The 25,081-nt window shown below is 37.3% G+C and overlaps 1 protein-coding gene, 1 long non-coding RNA gene and 1 other non-coding gene across 8 annotated transcripts in view; 2 read left to right on the top strand and 1 right to left on the bottom strand.

Moving 5' to 3' along the window:
* Positions 1-934: 934 nt before the first annotated feature.
* On the top strand, positions 935-3,730 carry LOC119241280 (uncharacterized). 2 transcript variants are annotated; one of them, XR_008550642.1, is made up of 4 exons: positions 935-1,042; positions 2,931-3,028; positions 3,284-3,349; positions 3,525-3,730. It is a non-coding gene; the product is annotated as an uncharacterized LOC119241280 (long non-coding RNA). The 2 variants fall into 2 exon arrangements; XR_008550643.1 differs by lacking the exon at positions 935-1,042 and adding an exon at positions 1,225-1,445.
* On the top strand, positions 3,119-3,205 carry LOC119251912 (small nucleolar RNA SNORD87). Its single transcript, XR_005126647.1, has one exon. It is a non-coding gene; the product is annotated as a small nucleolar RNA SNORD87 (small nucleolar RNA).
* Positions 3,544-25,081, bottom strand: part of MCMDC2 (minichromosome maintenance domain containing 2) — a 38,252-nt gene continuing 16,714 nt past the window's right edge. For 3 of the 5 annotated variants that reach the window (XM_037505751.2, XM_037505743.2, XM_054692212.1), the window contains 6 exons: positions 24,079-24,284; positions 17,439-17,605; positions 16,773-16,952; positions 13,819-13,961; positions 9,920-10,029; positions 3,544-5,583 (listed from right to left, as the gene is read on the bottom strand). In XM_037505751.2, coding sequence (XP_037361648.1) covers positions 5,417-5,583; positions 9,920-10,029; positions 13,819-13,961; positions 16,773-16,952; positions 17,439-17,605; positions 24,079-24,284 — 973 coding nt within the window. In that variant the 3' untranslated portion in view covers positions 3,544-5,416. Of the gene's footprint in view, positions 5,584-9,919; positions 10,030-13,818; positions 13,962-16,772; positions 16,953-17,438; positions 17,606-24,078; positions 24,285-25,081 lie in introns of those variants that run through there. The other 2 variants (XM_054692213.1, XM_037505759.2) reach the window with 2 other exon arrangements.

Raw genomic sequence — 25,081 nt, forward strand, 5'->3', positions numbered from 1 at the left:
AATTTCTTGGACTCAGTTTTTAGAGGAGTGAGAATGCATCTTACTGACTCAATTGTTAAATGTTTTCATGCATATTGTTTCTGCCAACAAAATAATTCTGTCTCCTCCAGCACTAACACTTGTGCTCTGCAGTCAGGACTCAGTATATAACAATTGAAAGAAAAAAAGAGTAATAAAATCATTAAGATCAATAATAGCAAATAACGTGTTTATAAACAAGGCAGGCGACTGCTTTATGAATGCTTTTAAAAAATAAAAAACCCGCTGTTATTATCAACAAAAATAATAACGGTAAGCTATTGTTACAGTCTAGGGAAAATATAACAGTTCCCCATTTTTTTTCTTGTGCAGTGCTTGTGTGTGTGAGTGTGTGAAGGGTCGATTCCACATAGCCTAACCCTAAATCAGGCTGTCCAATCCGCCAGTTTTTTAAGCACTTGCCTATGTGAGGGCGTGTAAGACCAAACAAAAACAAACTAGGTATAGGAGACTTTTTTTTTTAAACAGCATTGCTCAGGTATTTTACAAACTTTTTTTTTCCTTAAGATTTACTTATTTATGCATACAAGAGCTGAGATACAGGCCAGATGTGGGGGAGAAGGGATTCACCAGAGTGGGGAACAGAACAGGCAGACTGACGAAATACACAGCTGAGGGGAGCAGCGGGCGTGACAGGAAGGTCTCTGCGCCATGTGGGCTGCTCCCTGGCCGGCCGGGGGTCGCGGAGGCTGCCGGTTGCGTCATAGTGCGGTGCCTAACCCCTTGCGCCACCAGGGAGGCCCGTATTTTACAAACTTTTAAGTCCTACCTTGGCACACCCGGTCCCCGGCGCTTACCCACGCGGGCTCGGGCGCGCTAAGCCCGCAGGGAGGGGCGGGGCCAGACCCGGAAGGGGCGGGGCCGCGTCCGCGCGCCCAAGAGCCGCCCGCGCCCGGGGCATTTCCTTTCCCGCCTGGCCGCTGAGCGAGCGAGGAGTCCGGGACGTCGCTGGCCATGCGGCGAGGGCGGCGCGGCGGGCGGCCCCGTCGCCGAGCTCTTAGAGGTGAGAGTCCCGGTGCTTCCTCCTCGGCCGAAACCCGCCCCCCGTGCCGGGGCTTTGCCCGCCGCGAGGCTCCCCGCCGCCCTGGCCCGAGCCCGGGGCCTCCATTCCCGGGGTCCCCGCGCGGTCGGCCTGGGCGGCACCTTCCCTCCCTCCCCCGAGCCCCAAGGGACGCGGCCGCGACCTGTCCTCGTCTTAGGTTGAGTCGGATTTTATGAGACGCCACCTGCGGTGCTAGCCGACCCCTGCCTCAGCAAACTCCCGTTTCGACTTTGAGCCAGAAACTTAAGATCACCCCGAGCGCCCGAAGGATCAGCCGGCGGCTTCGCGCCCCGCCTCGGCCTTCGCGGGGATTTGCGGCCTAAATGGGGTCACGGGCCCGTAAATAGGCGACTGATTATCCCGAGTAAGGGAGCGTTTTATTATGGGAAGTGAGCGTTTAGATTTTCAGACAACCCTTCACTGTAGTAGGTGATTGATTTTTAAATAAACGGCATGGTTTAATCGGCTATCACTCGGTAGACCGGCTTGGCATTTCCTGGCTCCTCCTTTGTCTGCAAATCAGACGAGGCCTTGAAGTTGGAAACCAGTATGTAGATATAGAAGGTTCTTACGTCGTTGGGCTATTGGTATATCTTCAGATGCTTCCGTTTATCAAAAACGAGTTAACTGACAAGGGTGCAAATGTCATGGATTAATTTGTATTTAGTGTTTAGTCATACTCATTTTTAAGGTATAAGTTGCTTGAATCCTGTTTCATTTCTAAATGTTGGGTTGTTTGTCAAACAATGTTTCATAAAAATGTTAGTAATGCACTAAGTCCTGAAGCTAAATGCCAGAGAGCCCACCAATCCATTTAAGAACTAGAATATTGCCAGTGCCATAGCAACAGCTTTCCTATGGCATCCCCCGTTTACCATCCAGTTACCTGAAATTTTGTGTTTAGACTCTTGATTTTTGTGGGGGATGGATAAGGGCTTCATTATATATAAGATAGGCTTAAAAATTACTACTTTAAGGCATCACACACAAGTGGGATTATACTTGTTGTGAAGACTCGTTAAATTGAAATTTTACAAATTGGATTTATTTATAACCAATAGTTTGCTGATACTGATTATATGGAATATTTCACCATTTCTAAATCTGAAAATGATAAATTGTTTTGCAATTGAACATTTGATACCTCTTCATAAATCATTTGCAATAGCTGTCTGGTTTATTGATTTATATTCATGGGGTGCTGTAGAACCTCATTTGTGGCCCTGGTCATGTCCCTTGACTACCTAAAAGCTTTCAGGCAACTTGGACTTATTCTATTAAAAATAGTCCAATAACGATGCCACCATAATGTATCTACTCTAAAACTAGATTTCAAGTTTGCCATTGCAATGCTTTTAGTTGGAGATCTGCACAATTATTTTTATATAGCTAACCTTTAACCTGACTCTCTTCCTCCTTGTCAAATCTGAAGCAGAAAAGCAATTACTGGTACTCATTAGGACCATCCTGTCTTAAAATCAGTATGACCAAAGCAAAGATCTATCCTTTTTTCCTGCCCATGCTAATATAGTTCCGTCTTGGAAGATCATTTATGGGCTTAAGTCCTAATCAGCTTAGAAGGACTAGCAGTTAACGTTTAAGGTTATCTATTTTAATTACCAAAAAAGTAGAATTAAGCTTAAAATACATTCTTTATAGTTTCATAAGAATGTTTTGAGTGTTGGTGTTAACAATACTGAAAATTTTTAATAAAAACTTGGTCAGGACTCAAGATTTCAAGTATGATAGAATTATGATTCTGGATAAGAATGGGAAAAAAGAACCAGTTCTACATATGAGATGCTGAACAGATGGAACAAATAGAATTCACAAATGAAATAATTTACAGGTACAGCGGAGACATGAGTTTTGAGGATGAATGTTTGTAATAAATCTTGTCAACGAGGATGACTGAAACACAGTGGGAAAACAACTGCATGTAATGAGGTACCAAAGAAAATTAATTTTGTTACATAGTATTGTTCCTGAAAAGCAGGTTAATGTTTGATACATTTTCAGCATGATAGTTATTAAACGACTGGCACAGTGATGACTCAAATTACATTTTGCCGTTTACCCAGCTGAGGGTTTCTTTGAAGAAAATTTTAAGACTGAGATGCCAGTAATCTATAATGATTATGTAAATTACTCATAGAATGCAGTTCTTATTAAAATGGATGTAATGTTCTTTTCTGCATACAGGTAACTGCCTGCCAATGAAAGTTCTAATCTTCAACTGTGGTGTTTAAAAATTCTTCATCTCCTCAAGTAAGTATATGTCAAACAACCACATCTTTTGATAATTCAAAAGTATTTATAAATTCCAAAGGGCTGGGATCATTGCCTGTTTTCTATCAGGAGTATGATTTCCTTTTTCAATGTTAGTTTTGATTTTGAATGTGGACTGATTCTCACTGTTGGTTTCTGATTTCTAATCCCTTAGAAGTGTGGCATTTGACATTTTGGAAGGAAAGTGAAGAATCAGTCAAGAAGACATGAAGCAAATGACCAAAATTAATGTTTTATTGACATTGATCATCTCACAATAAATTATGTAGAAAAATACATGTTTCAGTACTTTTAATTGCTGGGTAATAGTCCTTTTAAAATACATTAAATCTTTAAAACAACATTCCCATATTTAGCCATCGCTCATTTTTAACTTTCTTTAGAAATAGAATGTCATTGTTCTATTTGTGTGGGTAGTGATTCCAAATTTAATGCTAAACAACTGAAACTTGGTAGTTAAATTTCACTAGTGACCTACATATTTTGTTGAAAATTTAAATATTAATCATTTTTTGAAAATTTTCTTTGGACAAAACACATCATAGTAATAATTCTGGATATCCAGGGCTTGAATTAAAAGAAGACTTAGTTAAATCTTTTCTCCTGTTTAGTCCTAGTACATAGTTTCTTTGCTTTTATTAACGTTATAATTTCAATATGTGAGTCAAAACAGTATGCAACGTACAGCAACATCACTAATTCACCTCCCACCGGAGACAACATTTGAAAACCTTTTCACCCAGCATTTGATAGTCCCCTTGTTTCATCAACACCACCAAGTGCAAAAGTGGAGGTTGTTTTGTACATTAGTAAAGTATTAATTACATAAGCCAGAAAATAAGTTCCTAACAATAGAGGTTTTTTTTTTTTTTTTTTTTTAAGATTTATTTTTCTACAAGACTCTTGGGTACAGGCCAGAGGTGCAGGGATGGGGTGAGAGGATTCACCAGAGACAGCAGGGAGCAGAACAGGCAGATGGTCCCAAGTATACTGCTGAGGGGAGGAGCAGTGGAGACTGGAGAGGTCTGCCCTGCCATGTGGGAATTGAACTGGGGCTGCAGACAGCTTCACAGTACTGCACTCAACCCACTGCACCACCAGGGAGGCCTCGGTTCATTTTTTAAAAGCTAGTTTTAGGGGCCTCCCCGGTGGCTCAGTGGTTGAGCACTGGGCTGTGAAGCTGCCCTCAGCTTCTGCAGTGCCAGTTCAATCCCCGGCCACTGGCAAGGGTCCCACATGGCGCGCAGACCTCTCCTGCAGCACCTGCTGCTCCCCTCAGCAGTGTATTTCGTCAGTCTGCCTATTCTGCTCCCCGCTCTGGCTCTAGTGTATTCTCACCCTCCCGCGCTTCTGACTGTACCCAGTGCTTGTATAAATAAATAAATCCTTAAAAGCTAGTTTTAGTTCCAGTGAATAGTTAAAATTTGTTGAATGAGCGTAATGATATGATCTGTTGAAGCCTATAAAGAGTGGGAGAGCTATCCACCTTAATGGTATCTTGGCTAATAAAGTGGCAACTTTGATTTCTTTCAGTGAGAATTTTTAGAGCTTTAAAAAAGATTTCTGGAAACATGGCATCCTTCGTTTAAAAAAATTTAGAGATTTTTCCTCCAAAGATAACTGGGCTTGCAATTTAGTTCCTTTCTGTAACTAGGCAGTTTATAATGTTCTTTGATAAAATGTGAATTACTGTTTTAGTTTACATGAGAGGAAAATTTAAAAGACCATTTCTGACAAGGGATTCCCAAACCATAGATTAAATATCAATCTAGTAAAATATGAGTTCTTAAATTTGGGGTTTCAGATTATGATACTATTTGTTAAGCTTTCAATCAAAGAAATAGTTAAAAATATTGCAGGTATTTTCATTTAAAGCGTTATTGCTGTCTTGTGACAAAGAACTACATGAAAACTTTTTCCATTGCTTACCCTGCAACATTTTTAAAATGGCTTTCTAGTGTACTTCTGTAAGACAGCATTACCTGAAGCATTACTTCAGAACCAGGTTTTTCTCCTTAGGAAAAAAGGACATTTTCCTTGATTTGCCTATTCATCACTAGTGAAAACAGCTGTCCCAGGTCCATATGTGGCAATGAACTGTTGAAGCTGTTGTTGGCATTGAGTCAGATAAATATCTCTTTGCTCTAAATATTCTTCACTGTACAGTTCAAATGGAAATAGTGCATTTGGTGCAACACAAAACACGGCGGCCCCTAAGAAAAGAAAAAGTGAAAGAATTAAATGCTAATTTTGGGATTCCATTTTCAATAATGAAATTTCATATTAAACCTTGACATTTAATAATATTTCAGTAATCATTTAGGTGGCTTTTTGAGGTCCCAGAAACATTAAGTAAATGCTAACTGCTATCCGGTCAACAGCAGAAATAGTGATGTTCAATGTGATCTTGAAACATTTATCTACTAAAGCAGACATTATAGTTTTAAAGTTATATAAGGTGGGAGAAATAGCATTGATAAGGTTAAGTGGGTGGTCAAGAATAAAGATGTGATACATTTCTCTGAAAAACAAACAGGAGATAGCCTGGAAATCCTCATAAACAAGGATGCCAAGATCATTCATTGGGAAAGGATGGTATTAACATGTGGGTACTGGGAAATGCCACATGCAAAAGAATTATGCTTGGTCCCTGTAGGGTAAGGTAAAAAAAGTGTCAGGCTTTTCTGCCCTCCCGCCATTAGGATTGATGATGGATCCACATGAATGCATGCTTGATGGCGGGCACTTGGAGTAGGGTGTGGGCATATATAGATGGGATTCACCTAGGCTGAGGGACTGGGCTTATAAGGGTGGCGTCACGGGGATGCCATCAAAGGAGCAAAAAGAACGGAACAGAGTGAGAGAGCAGCAGAGGCCACGAGAGAACGCTGGAGAGCCCCCACCACCCCACCCTCATTGCATCCCTGCCTGCCGTGTACTTGGTAAATCCCAATAAAAGCCTGCAAAAGTCACCGAGGGCTCCACGACTCCTCCTTACCCCATCTGCTCGAATCATAGAGAACCTGCCCTGTGCCCATTCTTGCCACTACAGTCCCTTACATGGAAAACAAAAAATGGATTTGAGATCTAAGCAAAAGAACTAAACTTGGTGGAAAAAAAAAAGTTTCATGACATTGGACTTAGCAATGGTTTCCTGGCTATAACACCAAAAGCACATTGTAGCGGCAGGAAGGGCACAGAGCAAGTTCTCTCTGATCTGAGCAGACTAGTTAAAGGAGAGTCCTCAGAGCCCTCAGTGGCTTTTTCAGGCTTTTATTGAGTTTACCAGGTACATAGCAGGCAGGGGTGCTGGGAGGCCAGGAGGCCGGGTCACTCTTTCTGGGCTCTCCTGCTCTCTTCTGCTTTGGTCTGATCTTTTGCTCTGCTGGCGTCCCCGTAATGCCGCCCTTTTAAGCACAGTCTTAGCCCAAGTGTACCCACTTAAGCATGCCCACACCCTACTCCAGGTGCCCACTATCAGGCACACATTCAGGATGGATCCACAGGGATCCGTCATCAACCCTAATAGCAGGAGGGCAGAAAAGTCTGATACTTACCCTACACACATGCAACAGAAGAAAAACATTAGATCGTATCAAAATTTAAAACTGCATCAAAAGATACAATTAATAATGGAAAGACAACCCATTGGATGGAAGGAAATATTTGCAAATCATACCTGATAGGGGGTCTACAAGAAAACCAGATTTAAAAAATGAACAAAGGACTTGAATAGACATTTCTCCAACGAAGGTAACAGTCAATAAGCACATGAAAAGATGACATGATTAATTAGGAAATTAGTGATTTTAAATTGCGTCTTGGTTAAAATTATCCAGATTCTTAACATCTGTTGCTTGATCTCTGGTAAAATATCTCACTTATATCTATAATTTGATCTTTTAACCAAATCCTTTTCTTCCAAATCTTGGTAAATGGTACCATGATACAATCATTTGCTCAAGACAAACCTGGGCATTTTTGTTTTTTATTCCCTCAACAACCCACCCACATCTCTAGTTTGTGTTGTTTTCTGTATTCAAGAAAACTAGACCTGAGTAGGGATTATTTTCTGACTATGTTCAAAGTAACATTTAGGGAGCTCTCCTTTCTGACTCCGGCATCAACTGGGTTGGTGAAGACATTTGTAATTCAGGCACCCTTTCTGCAGACTTTTATCAGAAGGACAAATCAAAACCTTAGACAGTCATTGCCTGGGGCTGACCCAAACTGCTCAATCAGATGAGACAACTGATGTGGTGACCTATCACATGAGACCCACCTACAACATCTCTGGGAGCTGAAGAACCAAACCCTGGTCCAGAGATGCAAGCCAGGTGACTGAGGCTTCCTCCTTTTCCAACTGGGGGAGGAAAACATCAGAGCTGTGACTGGGGACCCAACGCAGGACTGGAAACCACAAAAGGAGATGAGAGGAGCTGGACTAACCATCTATTGGAGTCTGTCCCCACCGGGGAACTTAGCCACTGACATTGGCGGGGAGCAGGGTTCTCAATGCCAGAATTATATGACTCAGAAGCAGCATCACATGACAGTCACCGGAATGGGTGGTACAACCTGTGTGGCTGAGGAGGCAGGGAGCCCAGACACCACGCTGGACTGGACAAAACAAGACAGCCTCCAATACCACAGGGAGCTCCAAAATCAAGGAGTCCGAGAACCACACCACACACCTGAGATACAAGAGGCTCCTAAACGACTCTGGCTGGCTACCTACCTCATAGTTGCACCTTGGGATTAGAGCAGTATAGTGTGCTGCGGCTCAGAAGCCTAGGTCCTTGCCCAAGAAAAGTCCAAAGTTCTAGGAAAAAGACAAGGCTGGTGGGCCGACCAACAATCTACATCTGGCAGCAGTGGAGGAGTGAAAGTGATAGGAGCAGAGAGACACAGGGGAGCTGGGTGGTGGTACCGAGGGTGGATTATTGGTGGGAGAGCCACACCTAAAGGGAACAGTAACTATAGAAAGATGACCCACAAATTAAGAAAATTAAAAAAAAAAAAAAGACTATGGGTCCCTGCATCATATTAAGAATGCTTGATTTAGATAATTGAACACAGATAGATATTTGTAGATAATTTAGATAATAGAACACAGATCTTTATGAAAAATTATTACAGTATGTAGGGTAAAGAAAAAAGTATCAGACTTTTCTGCCCTCCAGCCATTAGGATAGATGACATAACCCTGAAGTCCTGAATGCATGCCTGATGGCGGGCACCCGGAGTGGGGTATGGGCCTATGTAGATGAGATTCACCTGGGCTAAGACTGGGCTTTTAAGGGCAGCATCACAGGGACGCCAGGAGTAAGCCAAGAGAGCAGAAGGAGAAGCAGAGTGAACCACAAGAACAGAAAAGCCGAGAAAAGCAGAACCACGAGAGCAGCAGAGACCACCAGAGAGCCCAGAAAGAGTGAAGACTGGCTGGGGTCCTGGGAGGCTGGTAGGCCTCCAGCCTCCCAGGCCCCCAGCACCCCTACCTGCTGTGTACCTGGTAAATCCAAAAAAAGCCTGCAAAAGCCCCTGAGGGCTCCAGGACTCTCTCCTCCTTTACCCCGTCTGCATACCATCATAGAAAACCTGCTCAGTGCCCTTTCCTGCCCCTACAAGTAAAAATTAAATTTAAAACAAATTTAAGCACTGAACATAGAAAGTCAGTGTTGATACATTCTTTGGGTCCCGGGGTTAGAGCCAAAGTTTGATTTGAAGTAGTTACCTCTCACCAAATTAATGTTTCATCTAATTCAACAAAGAACTTTTTAAGACTAACTCTCTTTACTCTTACCTTAGCTCTTATGTTTTTATTACCGTAAGTTCCTTTCATTTCAAATAATTAAATGGGGCCTCCCCGGTGGCGCAGCGGTTGAGCGCTGGGTTGCCAAGCTGCCCACAGCCTCTGCAGCACCGGTTCGATCCCCAGCTGCTCCCCGGCCACCGGAGGAGGGTCCCACATGGCGCGCAGACCCTCCTGCCGCCCACCGCTCCCCTCAGTAGTGTACCTCGGTTCCTCTGCCTGCTCTGCTCCCTGCTCTGACTGGTGAATTCTCTCACCCTCCCGCACTTCTGACTGTACCCAGTGCTTGAATGAATGAATGAATGAATAAATAAAATCTTCAAATAATTAAATGCTATAGTCTTAATATTACAAGCAGCAATTCAGGAAAGGCGGTGATAAAAAAAAAATCACATTTTGTTTGTTTACATGCCTCACTCCACGGTAGAGGATTATTAGATAATTAAATGTTGCACTTTAAAAAGAAGGTAAATTTTAAATCATTTCTTGTGTTGTATTAGACATTTTCCCCCTGAATTCAAGCAATGCAAAAATTCAATTACAGAAACAATTATGTACAATAACAATATCAGATAATGATACTACCTATAAACAATTACTAATTCTTCAAATTCAAACAAGGCTTACCTGATAGAAATTTATGATTCTCTAAAATAATTTTTAAAATATATCTAACATTTTGACAGAACATTTGTTTAATATAATTACTTGTGATTACTAATGACTTAATAGATTACCATATTTCAATGTGAGAGATATTTCAAATAATATGGCTGCAATTAGTACATCTTCCTTAAGCACTTTATTCCTTAAGTTCAGTCGAGCATGGGCTTCAGACAGGGAAACTCTAAGAAATAAAATTGATACCAATCAAAATATATTTCTATGGTAAAGATTATATATATTTTGGCAAGTTCAAAGATGTGTGAATATAAGTCACACCTTAAACATCAGCATATTCTTTTTTTAAAAATCACTTTTTTTCATCAACAAATGGGTTTATTTGAAAACAATAATAAAAAGGAAATTTGTAAAGTGCAGTCTCATAGCAACACATGAACATTATTCTCCAAAATTTAATTTCTTTCAAAGTATTCTTTTCCTCCCAACTTCATTAGAATATTCCAGAAAAAATGAGTATCCTGACTTCTTATCTAAGGATTTGGTTTCCACCCTGGTATATCTTTATTATTCTACACCTCTTCTTTTTTTTATTTTTAACTATTTTTAATTTTTAAAGATTTTTTTTATTTGTTATTTATACAATAGATGGGGTGCAGGCCAGAGGCACAGGAGGGTAAGAGGATTCACCAGAGGCAGGGAGGGGGGCAGAATAGGCAGACAGACCGAAAGCACTGCTGAGGGGTGCAGTGGACTCAGGATAAGAGAGGTCTGCCTCGCCATGTGGGAATCTCCCTGCCTGGCCGGGGACAGCTTCACCGAGCTGTGCTCAACCCTCTGTGCCACTGGGGAGGCCCAATTCTATTCTACACCTCTTCTACCCAAATTCTGTTCAGATAAATACACTCTTGGAAAAATTAACCTAATTAAATATCTCTTACAGACATATTCTTGCTTGGTGTTTTCTTCCAAATTCTTCATGGCTATGAAGTCCTGATAGAATCTTGAAATAGTGTTAGAAGAGATCTTAGAGTTCAAAATCCAAACTTCCATCAGATAATTGAATTTTCTCTACAATATCCCTCCCAAGCTACTATTGTTCAGTCTCTTGAAACTTTCCTAGGATTCACTGGGACTCATGAGGCAATCCATTCTTTATTTTAATTTTTTAACTACCACTGATTACCTGAAAACCTCTTATTAGGCACATGTGACATACTTGAATGATTGCTGGACTAGGGAAACAGAAAAGATAGGCAAAGTTTCTAGAATTTACTAGCTGGGTGAGTTTGTATCAATCTCTCAATTTCTGAGATTTTTGTGAAGCACGACTACAAAATGGGGATAATAATAATTCATAGGGTTATTGTGGTTTCAAATAAGGTATTTGAAAGTTTTGTGACTCACCCACAAGATTATGTAAGAGTAAATTGAAATTGGTTTCACTGTAATTTCCACCCACTAGTCCCTGGTTCTGAATTCAGAGACTACAGAACAAGCCTACTACTTCTAAATTTTGTGACAGCTCTTCAAATATTCAAAAGCAACTTTCATAGTTGTCCCATGTTTTCTTTTTTCTCCAAGATATTCCTGGTCCTTTAATACATCATAAGAGGTAATTTTCAGACCCTTTACCATCCTAGCTAACTTTCTTTTTTTTTTTTTTTTTTGTGGGACCCTCGCCGGTGGCCAGGGAACCAACTGGCCCTGCAGAGGCTGCGGGCAGCCTCGCAGCCCAGCGCGCAACCGCTACGCCACCAGGGGAGGCTCCATAACTAACCTTTTTAAGCCAGATTTGGTTAAAATTCTTTTTCAGTATAGAATTTACAGGTACTTTAGCCAGCAGATTAGAGGTAAGGCAGAACCATTATATTCTTACTCTTAATACTATATTAATACAACCCCAAAGCACATTATTAACAGGAAGATTATATTGTTTGCACATATTAAACATAGAAAGAATGAAATCTTAAGTCCTTTTCGTATTAGGCCATATCACCCTTTTTTCATTCATTTATGCTTGCATAGGAAGGCTGGGACCTAATTGAGGACATTATCTTACTTCATTTATCCTACTAATTTTCTTCCTGTTAGACTAAGATTATCATTTAGATCTATGAAGACGTTCCAGTGTTATTTATTTACAGTTTGATTATAATTTTCCTGATGTCCTTACCTAAATTCCTTCTAATAATATTGACAGACTATGTATATATAGTCTTTCAGAAGAAAATAGCATATTATTCAGCTCCATTTTATAGAAAAGCAAAGATGGTATTATTAGGTACCTATGTATAGTAGTAGGTGGGAAAATGCAAGGTTTATGACTCCCTGAGTAGTGGTTTATTTAATTTGCTATCTCATAAACCTCACCTCCAGTCATAGTATTTGTTTTTCACAATGGCAAAAAATAGTTATATTAAAATTTACTCTGCCTTATTTTGGGGTCAATATAGTCACATAAACCTAAGCTATATGTGTTCAAATAAAAATATCTTTATTACAGAGAAAATACATTATAAGGAAATAGGAACCTTAATGTTTTTAAGATTTGAGTATTAAGTATTTGAATATTGATATAACTATTTTACAAATGACTTCACAAAATGGACAGCATTATATAATTTTATCATTTTAAGACATCACACCTGATTTCTCTTTGGCTTATCTACAGCATTTTTTCCCAACCCTATGAAGATAAATATACAATTGGAGAAATGAACTAAATATTTCTTTTAGAACTGTATTTGACATTTCCTGCCTGCCAGTCCTTCACTTGTCTTACTTTATATTGCAATTATAACAAGATACTTATTAATTTAATGGATTATCTTAATCCTGGTCCTACTTTATAATTTGTTTGAGATTATACATTAATGTATATCAAATGAAATAATGGTCTATCATTAAGGGACTGTTTAAATAATGGAACAGCAATCACAACACAGTAAAATTGTGATGCAGCTATTAAAAACAATCAGGTAATTCTTTAAATGCTGACAGTATGATATGTACAACACATATGATTCCATTTGGAAAAAAAGAGAGTATCCATATGAATATGTATACTTATGTGTAATATATTTAAATATCAATCATTTAAAATATGTAAAATTTAAATAAACATGTATTTAATATGCATCATATACAAATTACATATATGTATAAGCTAGTATGTCTAGGAGAATACAAACAAAATTGTTAATAGTGATTATTCTGGGAAGTGGAATAGGAATTGGCTCGAGATAGCAGTGTACTTTATACATCATTTAAGGCTCTTTTTCTATGTCCATATTTCACTTTTATAATAAAAGTTAGTTTAAAAAAGTTTCTAAGGAACAGTAATAGGTGAGTCAATTACAGAATTTCAAAATAGGGTGTCCCTGGTGGCACAAGGGGTTAAGTCTCAGCACTATCAAGGTATCAGCAGCCACTGCAGCATGAGTTTGATCCCCAGCCAGGGAGCTAACCCACATGGCACAGCAGACCTGTCCTGTCTCGCCTACTACTCCCCTCAGCAGTATATTTCAGTCGGTCTGCCTTTTCTGTTCCCCACTCTGTCTCTGGTGAATCTTCTCACCCCCACACCTCTGGCCTATACCCCAGTTCTTGTATGCATAAACAAACATATCTTTAAAAAAAAACAAAGAATTTCAAAATACAAGAACAATTATTTTTTAAAACTTAAAGAATTTTTTCTAGATTCAACTACAAAATACCTGGAATGATTAAACAGTCATGTTTTTAAAAATAATTTGCATTAGCAAACAATGCACTGTTCTCAGACATATCTCATACAAGGGATCCAATAAAAATTAATTTTTAGTAATTATTAGAAGTTAAAATTATGTAACAATATAACAAAAGGAATTAAGTTTCCTTAAATTATTTTGGAACAAATTATAAACTAACCAAACAGCAATCAAATATACAAACAAGTGAAACAGAGAAATAAGTAAGTTAAACACCTCATTTAGGTCAATGCTGACTTTTAAATTTTGCATCGAATACCTACAAATATTTTAATGCAGATGCTGTCAGTTTTGATCCACTTATAGAATCTGTTCTGATTCTGCGACTCGCTAGATAATAGCCATGAATCATTCTCTCTGCCTCCATGCTGAATTCTACATTCAAATTCTTTGCAAAAGCCAGCAGCTATATTAAGAGTGAAAATTTTGAGACACAAGCATTATCAAATCTATATTACAAAAAAACAAAGTATATTGTCATTTTATTTTTAAAAAAGTTAGAATATTTCATTTACGTAAAATTGATTAAATATTTGGAGTCATCTCAAAGCCATTGAATACTTAAATCAGAAATTTATACTTCTAAGAAAATTAAAGTTTACCCAGAATAATCTCTTCTCCCCTCTTAGCACAGAAATGTTCTGTGTAATGTATTTATTTGAATGACTATCAAGTCTTTGCTTCCAGTGGAATAAAGACTCACTTGAATCATTTCAATGGGAGAGAAGTTTTCTTTAAGCGCTCATTTCTCTTTGAATACTTTTTATTCTTCGGCAGTTTATTTCCTTAGAACTTTCTCTCATTGGTCTTAAAGCTACTTGTCCTCCTTATTTTCCTTCATTTTAAAGAATACACCTGATCACAATGTAGGAGGCACTATGTTAACTATTATGAAAATGGGCATTGGAGATTCAGTAAGATTTTTGGTAGACAATTTTTTTTTTAAAGATTTATTTATTTATTTATACAAGCACTGGGTATAGTCAGAAGCGCGGGAGGGTGACAGAATTCACCAGAGCCAGAGCGGGGAGCAGAGCAGGCAGAAGGACCGAAGTACACTGCTGAGGGGAGCAGCGGGTGGCAGGAGGGGTCTGCGCACCAGGTGGGACCCTCCTCCAGAGGCCTGGGAGCAGCCGGGGATTGAACTGGCGCCGTAGAGGCTGCGGGCAGCTTTGCAACCCAGCGCTCAACCGCTGCGCCACCGGGGAGGCCCGAGAATAAGTCTTTAATGTAATGTTTATCATAGTTTTCTGTGAGGCTTGTGTTTTCTTTCTGAGTGACTCCCAGTTCCTTAAATCCTTACTGTATGATACTATTCCCAGACATTTCACCAGTCTACTTTTCTTTTTCAACTCACAGAACTAAAAGGAAAAATTAAACATTATAGACTTGTTATTAACCTGCAATGTTTATATATTAAGTAAAACTTTTTTTTTAAGGATCTGGATATATCCTGTCTTTTTTATTCATTTAATATTCCACAATTCTCTTCAGAATTGTGATGATACTAAATGATCAGAACCAAATGATACTCAGAACTAAATGATACTACTACCGATAGCATTAGTAGCCCTCTCTAAGTTTAATCCTATGAAGGCACAGTGATGTTCTACTTAAATGCCTCTTCAGGAGTAGGCTGTCCAACTACTGGAAATGTTAGCAATGGCCTCCAGTGCTTCTCTTCTTTAGAGAATGCCTTAGGACAGTCCACATCAAAAGACTGAAGTGAAGGGTGGGGAAGAAGGTATTTTAGATCTCTATTTCTATTCAAATCATCTATTTCCATTCAAAGCAAGACAACTGTGAGGGATCTTCTGTAGCTCCAGAACTCACTACAGGGTATTAGAGGTCATTTTTGGGTCTGCATTACAGCTTAACTCCTTCCTCTGGCCAATAGTGCTTCCTTCTCCCTTCCACTCGTTTTGCTATAATACCACTCCCTGATAAACACTGGCACATGAAATTCCATTTCAGTCTGCCTCTTGGAAAGCCCAGGTTGCAACATATTCCATCTAATTGGTTATGTATGATGCACAGATTTATCTTCTGAAGAAATCATTTTTCACTAACCAAGCCTAGTAAAGTAGACAGCTGTTCTCTGCAGTCTGATGAATCAACCATAAACCTTGTGCCTGAGTTTCAAGGCTTATTATAAATTTGTCAAATTTTAATAGCAATGGATCCATAATAAAATTTTTGCTCCAGTCAGGTCTTCTCATAGTTTTCCATGTAGTATACTCATTTCTATTTTTATATCTTTGATCTCACTATCATATCTATCCTGAATGCCTATTCTTCCTGCCATCTAATGTTAACTTCTTTTAAGCCCAACTAAAATTTCATCTTGTCCTTGAAGTCTTTCAACTCTTACTACTTTCATACTACTTGATATCTGCTCTTCTGAATTCCTGCAATATTTATATCAACATCACCCATGTTAGTACATAAATTTTCCCTTGTTTCATATATCTTGTTTTTAATCTCAATTAGGAAAAAAATTCACTGTATTATGTTGTTTTTTCTAGTCTAACCCATATGAATAAAAAAGTTTATGTTTCATTTTAAATCAACCTCATTTTTACCCTTCTACCCATACAATATGTCTATAAGGAAGGCAAGTATGAAAAAAATTGACTCATGAATTCTCACTTTCCAATATCCCCTGCCTTTTATCTGTCCTACTCAGACACTTTAACTGTACTGTGGACAGATTTCTGAAGAACTAATACCAAAAGAATTTCACTTGTAAGTACCTGAGCATATTTAATAGCTATAAGAACCATTACTGAATTTACATCATCTATTGTCAGGCACTCTGAAAATGCCACACAAGTTTACATGTCAGGTTAATAAAATAGGTTAGTGAGTCATGATATATATTCCCAAAAGTGAAAATTCTGAAGGCATTCATATAAAACAGCGTATTATAACTTTTTCTATAAGAATATCTTGTTTTTTTAATATTCAGATTTTTTTGAATTACAGTGATTTGAAAGGTGGTGCAAAGAACAAACTCAGCATTTTAATATCTATGTCTATATACAGTTGTTTATTTCACTATAATTCTAAATATTTTCCATACACTATCCTTTGAGTATTTAAAAGCTGGAAACAAAAAAAATCCTAAATGAAGAAAATTGGATGTTCAAAGGAAATTCTACTTAAACTGAGAAATATTAGCTTAAGTATTCTTGGTAATCATTTTATCTACCTTTACCTTTTCAAAATCTTCACTTGTAAACTGTTTAGAATCTATGTAAAGCAGCCCTTCAGGATCAATGGATTTTTTTAAAGTATGCTGCACAGTTGGAAGAAATGAGTAGCAAGGAGATGATTCATTGCAGTTAATCAATAATCCAAATGCCTCGACAAGGTTAGCTGGAATCAAACTACAATCCTACATCAAAACAAAAGGTAAAAGGCAAACATTAAACTGTGGCATTTCACAAACATTTTGGAAACAATTATAAGTAATAATTATAACTATTATTTAACTTATTAATATAATTATTAAAGTATTTGATTATATTACATTATATTATTATGTTATTTACTATTATGAATTACTTAAAGCTATTCCTGAATAACATGGGAATTTGTGGTGACAGTTTTTTAAATTCTCTTTGACTATTCTCTACATATTTTTATTAAAGCCTTTCCTACTAGCCTATTCAAATGCCAATTTCTAGTGAGCAGTCTGCATTACATGACTAATACACATGAAAAAAACCTAAACAACTGTATCATTATTTACTTTTAGCACTTGATTAAGTACAGAAATAGGTAAATAACAAAACATTAAGAATAATAAAAACATTACACTAAAATCTGTGACTGAAATTGCTGAGGAACAGTCTAACAATAAAATATACATATAGCTTACCATCTGACCTATTAAAGTGTTGGCTTTTTGTGTATTTCTCCTTGAAGGTGAATCCATATCAACAAAAGACCAAAAGCTGCACTGAACTGGAAAAGTCATTTGTTGATCTATATCATCCCCAAACTTCTTTCCTGGAATGTACACTGTGATACTTCTGGTTTCCACAACTACATCAGAAGATAATATCCATTTGTTATTTAAAAACATTTTTGGCCTATATATCTACAAATTAATAACAAATATTATATAGAATTTTATATCTAACCTTTGATAGTAAAGACACAAGTAAATTTGATTATTTTGTAATATATGAGTAAATTAGATAATCTGTTACAAAAACAACAAAGCGAGAGAAATATTTGAATGGTCAGGTGTCTATGACTTGATGAGAACCACCAGAATAAAACAGGTAGCATGCAGGGTAAACGGTTTTTCAGGCTTTTCTGCCCTCCCACCATTAGGATTGCCCTGCCTGATGGGGCTTCTGTGGGCCATGGGAGGTGTATTGAGATAGTTACCAAGAGGAGCAAACCAAGAGAAGCAGAAGAGAGAGAGGCAGGAGAGAGAAGGGGAGAAAGAAGGCCTGAGAAGCCCAGAGTGAAGACTTTCTGGGGGCTTGGCGGCCTCCCGGCCTGCTGGCCCCCCAGCACCCTTGCCTGCCATAACTAAATAAAAGCCTGAGAAACCCACCCAGCGCTCCAAGACTCTCCTTTACCCAGTCTGCTCTGATCCTAGATATCCTACCCTGTGCCTCTCCTGCCCCTACATAGCAGAACTGTACTCAATATCTGGGTAGAATAGGCAGAGGGTTAGGAGACCAGTCAAACAGTTCAAATTTACAAGTGAGGCTGAAATTAAGAAATTTTCTATTATGTAGAAAAAAATAACAGAAAGCAGGTCATCTATGTGGCAGTGAAAGAAGAAAATATTGATAGGGAATATAAATTACAATGACTAGTGCAAAATGTATCTCAAATTCAACGTGTGCAAAGCCAAACACATCATTTCTCCACCTCAGAAGACTCTGTATGCACTAGTCACAATTAGAGGCATCGCTGTCCACCCACTTGAAAACCAAACTAAAACATGTGGAAATATCCTATTCTCATTTTAATTCTTCCCATCCCCCATAACCATTCAATCTAGGATTCAATCTTATTCTTAGCAGTCTATCTCCCAAATATCTCTCAAATTAGTCTTCTAATCATAGATTCCATGATAAGAATCTTTTGTATCCATGTTATTTTCTTTTTAGTTCCTAAGGTAAATATATATGTAACTATAGAAACTGCCTGAGCAGTATGCAAAATGGTTGTGCCATTTTATACTCCTGTCAACATACAAGAATCCCAGTTTCTCCACATTCTCAGCAACATTTGTTGTTGTCAATCTTGTTAACTGTTGTCATTCTATTGGCAGAGTCAGTTATGTAATTTGTGAAACACTGTGTAAAATTAAAAATTGAGTCACTTATTCAAAATTCAGGGGGAAAATAACCTGTTATTAAGAGCACTGATATATAAAACATTTCCTTTAAAATATTTTTTTACTTTTAAAATGTTAGAGGGTGATGTGCAAAAATTTGAAGTCTTGTGCATTACTGGTGGGAATATAAAATGGTGCATCCACTGTGGAAAACAGTTTAGTAGTTCCTCAAAAAGCTAAACATAGAATTGCTATCTAATACAGCAATTCCACTTACAGGTATATACCCCCAAAGAGTTGAAAATGAGGATGAAACAAATATTTGTAAACTAACGTTCAGAGCAGCACTATTCACAATAGTTTAGAAACAACCTAAGTGTCCATCAACAGATGAATAAAATATTTTAAATGTGGTATATGCATGCAATGAAACACTATTTAACCATAAAAAGGAATGAGATTTCTCTAGATAAATTCATAGAGACAGAAAGCAGAATAGAGGTTACCAAGGTCTAGGGATTGGTGGTATCAAAGTTATCGCTGATGGGTACAGTTTCAGTTAAGGTTTCGTAGGGTAAATGGTTTTCAGGCTTTTCTGTCCTTCCACCATTAGGATTGCCCTGCCTGATGGGGCACCTGCAGTTGTTACAGTGTTGTAAGCTGACTTGTTCACTTCTGTGGGCCATGGGAGGAGTATTGAGATAGCCACCAAGAGAAGCTGAAGCAGGAGAAGCAGCAGGAGAGAGAAGGGGGAGAAAGAAGGCCAGAGAAGCCCAGAGTGAAGACTTGCTGGGGTCTTGGAGGCCATGGCCTCCTGGCCCCCCAGCACCCTTGCCTGCCATGTACCTGTTTGCCACACTACATGTAAAGCTCAATAAAAGCCTGAGAAACCCACCGAGGGCTCGAGGATACTCCTTTATCCGTCTGCTGGATTAGAAAACCTGCTCAGTGACCATCCTGCCCCTACAGGGTTACAAAAGATGTTATGGAAATGGGTAGTGGTGATGGTTCCACAACATTGTGAATGTACTTAATGCCACTGAATTTTCTATTTAAAAATTGTTTAATTGGGTAAATTTAATGTGTATTTTACCAGAATTATAAATAATTATAAAAAAGAGAATGAAATAGTGATAAATGCTACAACATGGACAAACTTCAAAATCATTATGGAAAGTGAAAGCGGCCAGTCACCAGACTACATTTTGTATGACTTCATTTATATGAAGTGTTCAGAATGGGTAAATCCATGAAGTAGAAGGCATATTGCCAGAGACTGTTGCATGGTAGGGGTTTGGAAAGTGACTGCTAATGTGTATGGGGGTTTCCTTTCAGGGTGCAGAAATGTTCCAAAAGTAGCTAGTGATGGTTGTACAACTCTGAGTATTATAAAATCCACTAAACTGTATAATTTTAAGTGGGTGAATTGTATAGTGTGCAAATTATATTTCAATAAAACTGTCATCCAAAAAATGTAACGGAAGTAATTGCCATTTTTAAAACTAAAATTTTAAATTATGGGCATGGATTTTATAATTTTTCTTTATATTGCACAATGCCAATCTTAAACCATCAGTCTTAGCAATATCTTTGTTGATTCATCTCCACTGGCAAGAGAAACAAAAGAGAATATAAACAAATGGAACTATATTATTCTGAAAAGCTTCTGCACAGTGAAAGAAACCATCATTAAAAGAAAAGCAGACACTCGAATGGAAAAAGATTATTTTTAAACTATATTTCAGATAAGGGGTTAATATCCAAAATATATAAACAACTTGTACAATTCAACAACAAAAAACATGCAACCAGAATAAAAAATGGGCAGAGGATCTAAAACAGACATTTCACAAAGAAGACATACAGATGTCGAACAGACACATGGAAAGATGTTCCACATGGCTTATCATTAGAGAAATGCAAATCAAAACCACAATGAGGTTTAACCTCAAATTGGTTACTACAGCTATTATCAAAAAGTCAAAAATTAATAAATGGTGATGAGGATGTGGAGAAAAAAGGAACTCTCAATCCTTGTTGGTGAGAATGTAAACTGATGGAGTCACTATGGAAAATAGAATGGAAGTTCCTCAAAAATTAAAACCAGAATTACCATAATCTAGTAACCTCACTTGAAGGATATTTATTATTTCCTTGAAGAATATGAAAACATTAACTAAAAAAGACATATGCACACCTTAATTCATTGCTATGATATGACAGCACCGTTCACAATAGCCAAGACATGGAAATAACACATGCCTGGTGAGGTATGGATGGCTGAAGAAGGTATGGTATATATACACAACAGAAAACTACTTATCCATAAAAAAAGATGGTTTCTTTCACTATTGATTTCTTTCACATAATGATTTTGAAGTTTATCCATGTTGTAGCATTTATCACTATTTCATTTTCTCTTTTTATAATTATAATTTGTAATTCTGGACCTTGAGGGAATTATGCTAAATGAAATAAGTCTGAATGAGAAAGGCAAATACCTATGATTTCACTCATTTGTGGAATACAAAGAAAACAAAAGCAAAAACAAAACCTTAGATTCTAACAAAAGAATGGTGGTAACCTTAGATTCTAACAAAAGAATGGTGGTAACCAGAAGGGAGGAAGGGGTGATGGAATGGGTATAAGGGGCAGATTGGTTGGTGGTGGATGGTAAATGAGCACAAGGTGGTGGATGTGGTAACAAAATGTAATCTTGGAACCTATACAATGTTTTTAAACTAATGTTACCTCAATCACAAACAAACAAAAGTCACCAGTCTTTAATACAAATATATGAGCATTTAACTTGGGGGTGAAATGGCTAATGATGTGTAGCTAGTACATACACGCATGTTTTGTTCTTACTGTGGAAATCTCTAGTAAACTGTCTATTTTACTTCTGCACACATTTCTGCACACATTTCAGTTTACTGATCATGAGTAAGGAATGACTGAAAGGAAAAGGAACTATGGGTTAACTTATCTTTCCCTTTCCTTCTATATCATCATTTTCAATATAAGCACTTGAAAAAACCAAGTAAAGAAAGACATGATGGGTTTCCTTGGTCATTTGTGTTCCTTAAAATGCCACTGCCTTCTTTCTATATTAAAAACAAGTCTGTTTCAAATAGAAAGCATGCCTTGTGGAGCAATTAGCTTCTTTTCTTACTCAATTGAAGATGTTTTGATATGGAACATGAACCCTGATTTGTAGTGTACTCATGATGCATGGGAGTGTAGCAGAATAAAATTGATTATAAATTGTATTATAGATGCCAGAGTGACTTCAAATGCTCTAAGAAATAACATAGCAAGCTGTAGTAGACACTTGTACACATATGTCCTTTTCTCACATTCAAGCTCCACTGTCTTACTTGACTTTCTCATTAAACACAAATTCAAAGATAAAATTATTAAAAATTTGAAGATGAGGACAACAGAGTTTTTAATCAAGTGTCAGGCTCTTCTAGTGGCCAGAGGGAGGGCAGTGCTTGGTGCAATTGTTCTTGTTCTAGATCTATAAAGCAGGCCTTGCTAGGATGTGAGTATTGGTAGCTGTGGCTTTTATTACTGGTGACACATGATAGTAACATTCTTTGCTTATTGATTATTTGATAGATATTTCTTTGTGAAGTCACTATTCAAGTCTTTTCACCCATTTTTTTTTTCTGGATTCTTTGTTTTTTTATTACTGACTTACAGGAATTATTTCTGTATTCTAGATACCACCTGTAGCGAGCATAGGTCCTATGTCAGATGTATGTACAATTATGTTCTTTTTCTTTGCTAGCTTATTTACTTTAAAGCAGGGCGTTTTGATGTATGTAACTTTTTAGATTTGATGAAGTTGAATTTATAAATTTTTTGTGTGTGTTTATTGTTTTCTGGATTCTGCCTAAAAAAATCTTTGCCTACCCTAAGACCATGAAGGCATTCTCCTACATTTTCTTCTAGTAGGTTTGTAGTTCTAGTCTTTATATTTAGGTTTATAATTCATCTTTTATTGTATATAGTTGTGAGATATAAGCTGACATTAACTTCTTTCCACATACATAGTCAGATATTCCACCATCATTTGATGAAAAAACTTTCTTTTCCACATTTAATTGCTTTGGTACCGTTGTCAAAAATCAGTTGTTACAATTTTAGACTGTATAATTTTAAGTGGGTGAATTGTGTAGTATGCAAATTATATCTCAATTAAACTGTTACCCAAAAAATGTAACAGAAGCATTTGCCATTTTAAAACTAAAATTTATAATTATTGACATGGATTTTATCATTTATCTTAATACTGCACAATACCAACTTAAATCATCACAGTGAGCCTACATCTGCAGTCTGTTGCAGAAGAGGTAATAGTCCATATCTCTGAGCATTGCTGCATATTCTTGCTGGCATGCCCAGAATACAAGGCCCTGACTGCTCTTTGCCAAATACATATGGTGGATATACTTGTTAGTTTTAAATCTGGTCCTAAATCAGCATTACCCAAATACCAAACCAAACAATGATGTTACAAGAAAACTCCAGTTCAGTATCTAGTGTGAACATAAATACAAACATCCTCAATTAAAAAAATTAGCAAATAGAGTCCAACAATGTATGAAGAGAGCTATATAGCACATCTAGCTGGGATTTATTGTAGGTATACAAGGCCTACTCAACATTTGAAAATCAGTTATTGCAATTTATAATACACAGACTACCAAAGAAAAAATCACGTATTAGTAGATACATTTGATAAAATCTAACATCCATTGACTGAAAAAAAAAAAAAACCTCTCAATAGGTTAGAAATAAAGGGGAGCTCTTTCAACTTGAAAAAGAACATCTACAAAAAAAACCTACACTATATTTAATGATGAGAAACTCAAAGCTTTACAGCTAAGATCAAAAATATCCCCTCCCACCACTGTTTCACAATATCATTTTGGAAGGCCCTGCTAATACAATAAAATAAGAAAAGGAAACAAATCTGGTCCAATACAAACTCATGTATTAGCACAACTGAAAGTAAAGACTAAGATGATGCATTTATATATTAAATTCCTTTATATATATATAAAGGTAAAATGAGAATTGTCATTTAATGTAATTTCTCAATTCTTAAAATATGTGCAGTATGATCCTAACTGTTAAATAACTACTTTATACTGATGTGACTGTAAGTTAAATAGGTGAAAATTAATTTCAAAAAAATATTGTTTACCTGATTGGAGCTGATCAAGTTTATCTTTTTTGTGTGAGGTCAAATCTCCTATAAAACAGATACCACCTTTAGCGAGCAAAGCACTGCCAGCTTGAATGCTACCTGTTCCAGTTCCATACTTATTCCTGGACAAAGTAGGAAAAATTTCAGAGGAGACAGGATGACGTATGCCACGGGGAATAAGGTTTATACTAAAATTCAAAAGCCTAGGGAGAAAATAAATTATTCATTACTATTACCTAATATTTGATTTTCAGAAGCTATAATTTGTAACAGCTAAACAACTTAATTTGATTCCATGTTTAATGAGCACCTGCGCTAGGCTGATAAGCACATACATGAGATTTTGCCTTAAAATGAAAAGCTCAAAGCCTAGAAAGTGAGACATAGACAAGAAACTAACACACAATGCTTAAGTACTAAAATAATGTCCTGAAAACCTTGATAAGGATATTAGTTCCTCCTGGAAAGAAGCCAGAGAAAACTACAAAGAGATGACATATGAATTGGGCTGTTCCCTTTTTTTTCATGGAATGCTTTCTTTCGTTTATTCAGAAATTTTGCATTTATTCTTACCAGAGGCCCATCATAACTACCTTTATTGCCTATGTATCATGGTAAATCCCAATATATCCTTTTGCTTTCTAATCCCTTCACCAATTACCTCCCGACTCTTCATTTCTCAACTTTAAATTTTCAAAAGGGAATATGATTTTCTTAGCTTAGCTTTCAAATCCTTGCCACAGAAATCATGGCTTGCTGGTGCAATCAACTATGACAAGCAGATGGAGATATGCAGTACAAAAGTAAGTGCAGAGGTAGATAGGCCATGTGGATAGGAAGATGCTATAAAATGTATAGTGTATGTGCTGTTCCAAGGATTTTAATGTTGCTTTGAAGATAAATAAAAGGGAGGAGTGATATTTTGAGAGAAATGTTTGTAAGCCTATAGTACATTGTCTCTTAATTGTAGCCTAAATTAAGATCATCTGAGGAATTTTTA

This window comes from Talpa occidentalis, unplaced genomic scaffold, assembly GCF_014898055.3.
Source record: "Talpa occidentalis isolate TD23 unplaced genomic scaffold, MPIMG_talOcc4v2.1, whole genome shotgun sequence".
NCBI classification, from domain to species: domain Eukaryota; kingdom Metazoa; phylum Chordata; class Mammalia; order Eulipotyphla; family Talpidae; genus Talpa; species Talpa occidentalis.